We start from the raw sequence: 2,804 nt of genomic DNA, 5'->3' as shown, positions 1-2,804 counted from the left end.
CGTCCCTATACCAGATGGATTGCCCTTCTACCTCCCGCGATTCGGCTGAAACAATAATATTTTTGACCGAAATATGCCAAACAAAGTTCTCAACTAGTTTGGGCTTAGGTCGAATATCATCGATCTACAGTTGCAAGAGCGACAGTTTCACATCTGGAGCTCATTAACTGGAGGTTTATAGATCTTTTAAATGGTCACTAATCCAAAACAATTCGTTAAAGCGTTAGTCATCCCAGAAGTAAGTCAATGGGTTGTCCGCAAAACATCCCTTGGTAATATTTTATAGCTGTTTTTAATCCTAAACGAATAGGGATTCTTAAATTTCCTATTGCAGGCAGAAAGAGGCTCGCTGTATACTTTGAAATTTTAGTTGCATTATGTTCCTCTGGTTTAACCCGGTTACTTCATTATGCTCTCAGGACGCAACTTACACGGCGTGATACCGGTTGATGTCCAAATGGACTGGGTCCTGATTAGCAGCTTGATGTTTGAGTACTGATCAACCCATTCGCAGACTGGGTTCAATTCATTCTGTTTCACAAAATTTTTAATTTTGCTTTGTCGATGAAAGAGGCAAACAAACAGCTTTTCCCATAAAATCTTAAGGCAAATTTTAACAAGCAAAACCCTAATGCGACAACCTGACAAAGGCTTGTTCTTTTAAACAGTTATTACATCACCAACGGAAACTTGAAAGGATACCTTATCAGCCACCCGCATGAAAGCAGCAGATCGTCTGACGTCGTCGTCACTTGAACATGTCCTTTATGGTCTGAAACCGGGCTCCTTTATCTGAGAATTTAGTGCCAGTATAGTAATCGAGGTAGTCCTTGAAGCGGTAGCCACCAGGGTACAAGAGCTTTGGAGCCGGAGAAATTATCGCATCGGCTCCGGGGTTGTAGAACGTAGCGATGGATAGACGGCTTCCATCCTTGTCTGCAGCGACGCGGTGCAGAATACTCTTATACAAGCCATTGCTCATCACCTCCACCTGATCACCCAAGTTCACAAAGATCCTGTTATCCTTCTTAGGCGTGATTGGCACCCACTTCCCATGCTTGAAGAACTCCAGGCCTGGGACCATGTCATCCTGGAGCAGCAAGATGATCCCGCCGCCATCGGTGCGGGCTCGAAGACCCATCACCAGTTCTGGTTGGGGGCACTGAGGGTATTTGGCCACCTTTGTCCCCACGAAGGCCGGCGAAAATGCCTCCTTCAGGTAACACTTATCCAAGCCAAGGTTCTCACTCATAAGTTCTGCAAGCGTCTCTGCAAGCTTGATCAATTGTCTGATATAATCCTCCATTGCTTCACTGCAATAATGGGTGCGTCATTGCTCATTTAGAAAAAAAATATAGCATGAATGGTTTAGTCAGCTTGATCTAGCTGTTAGTTCTTCTGAAACATGAAGTAGTTCTGGCTCAAAGTCAAAGGGAGGTGTAATACAAGGAATTTTATTCATCACCAAGGCATGTATTGTAGGCCATGGAGGAAACTACAGTTATGCAAAATTGTTTGAAAGCTAGCCGGAATTCTTCTCTCGATAGACAAATAAAACTAACCAGAACTCGATTTCATGGCCAGGAATGTCGTGGATATTGTTGGATTCTGGCTGATGCTGAATGAAGTAGGTGCTCTCCCAGTCGGCCTCCGACGACTGGGTCTGAGGCCCGAGTCCCATGGCCAACTCCGACTCATAGAAGCTTTGCTTCAAATACTCCTCGTAGTGCGAGTTCACCAGTCCCTTGACCTTTTCCATCAAAGCCTCCTTTATCCCATGGTTCTCAACCTGCCATGGTAATCATTAATGCAAGATGAGCACTCATAGACTAAAATGAAAATAAACATCCAAAAAGCCATGATGTTTCTTCTCACCCAAAAGAAGCCCCATTTCTCACATGCCTCATGGAGGAGCGACTTCGTTTCGGTCCTCCTATCTCCATCTAGCTCTCTAAGGTTTATAACTGGAACTGCCATATCCTCCATATGCTTAGCTAAAGCTAGCTCATTACAATTAGACAAACCACATGCAGTCCGCATTTATAGTGGCCATCAAGCACCCCAAGTCCGCATGGAAAGCAGGACACAAACAATAGAACATGGCATGTTGGTGTAGATGCAGTTCACCACCAGCACCATGTGAGGGATGCTATAGTTTTTATTATTAGATCGCACCCAATAAAGGACAAGCTTCTGTTTCAACTTTAAATTCTCCCTAGAGTGACAACTTGGCCTCCAAACACAATCCACTGTAGCTCCTCCCATTGGTTTCCCGTGGTTTGGAGTAAACAGAAGTCCAATGAACCTCCTTTGCCTTTTGGTGGGCGCGCTTCCAAGTTCATCATCAACAATTGTACCCACAATATTCGAGCTCCGACAAGGAGCTCCAAGTTCAGATGGGATTGTCCTCCGTAGAGCTAAAGGCACGGCAAGTAACAGTAGTGAGTGTCCTCCGTTCACCAATGCGACCCGAGAGGTAAAATTCAGGTAGCAAGATTCAAGTCCAAGGATATATATTTGTATATTTATATATATTATTAAATTAGCACCCTCAATATTGCTGCGCAAAAGATTTACATATTGGTTAAATTTAGCTGCTGAAATCAACATCACTTAGGCTAGCAAACGAAAATCTGCTAGGGTTCCATGATGATTTTTGTTATGTTTAACTAACCAACTTGTCCAAATACACACTGATCACAGTTGATGAAAACCTTCAGATCTATTACAATGTTAACATGTACATTTTAGATGTTTTGACGATGCAACTGAGTGCATGTGTATGGGCTTGCAGCAACACATTT

At 43.4% G+C, this 2,804-nt stretch overlaps 1 protein-coding gene across 1 annotated transcript; it reads right to left on the bottom strand.

The window, feature by feature from the left end:
* Nucleotides 1–586: 586 nt before the first annotated feature.
* LOC105047690 (1-aminocyclopropane-1-carboxylate oxidase 1) lies at nt 587–1,984 on the bottom strand. Its single transcript, NM_001303586.1, is given in 3 exon segments — nt 587–1,313; nt 1,563–1,789; nt 1,876–1,984. Coding segments are annotated over 3 exon segments (894 nt in total). The 5' UTR covers nt 1,978–1,984; the 3' UTR covers nt 587–748.
* Nucleotides 1,985–2,804: the final 820 nt, after the last annotated feature.

Source organism: Elaeis guineensis, chromosome 6 (genome assembly GCF_000442705.2).
Source record: "Elaeis guineensis isolate ETL-2024a chromosome 6, EG11, whole genome shotgun sequence".
In the NCBI taxonomy this organism is placed as follows: Eukaryota; Viridiplantae; Streptophyta; class Magnoliopsida; order Arecales; family Arecaceae; genus Elaeis; species Elaeis guineensis.
The sequence above is the reverse complement of the archived record's forward strand: the minus strand, read 5'-3'. Positions and strand labels throughout refer to the sequence as shown.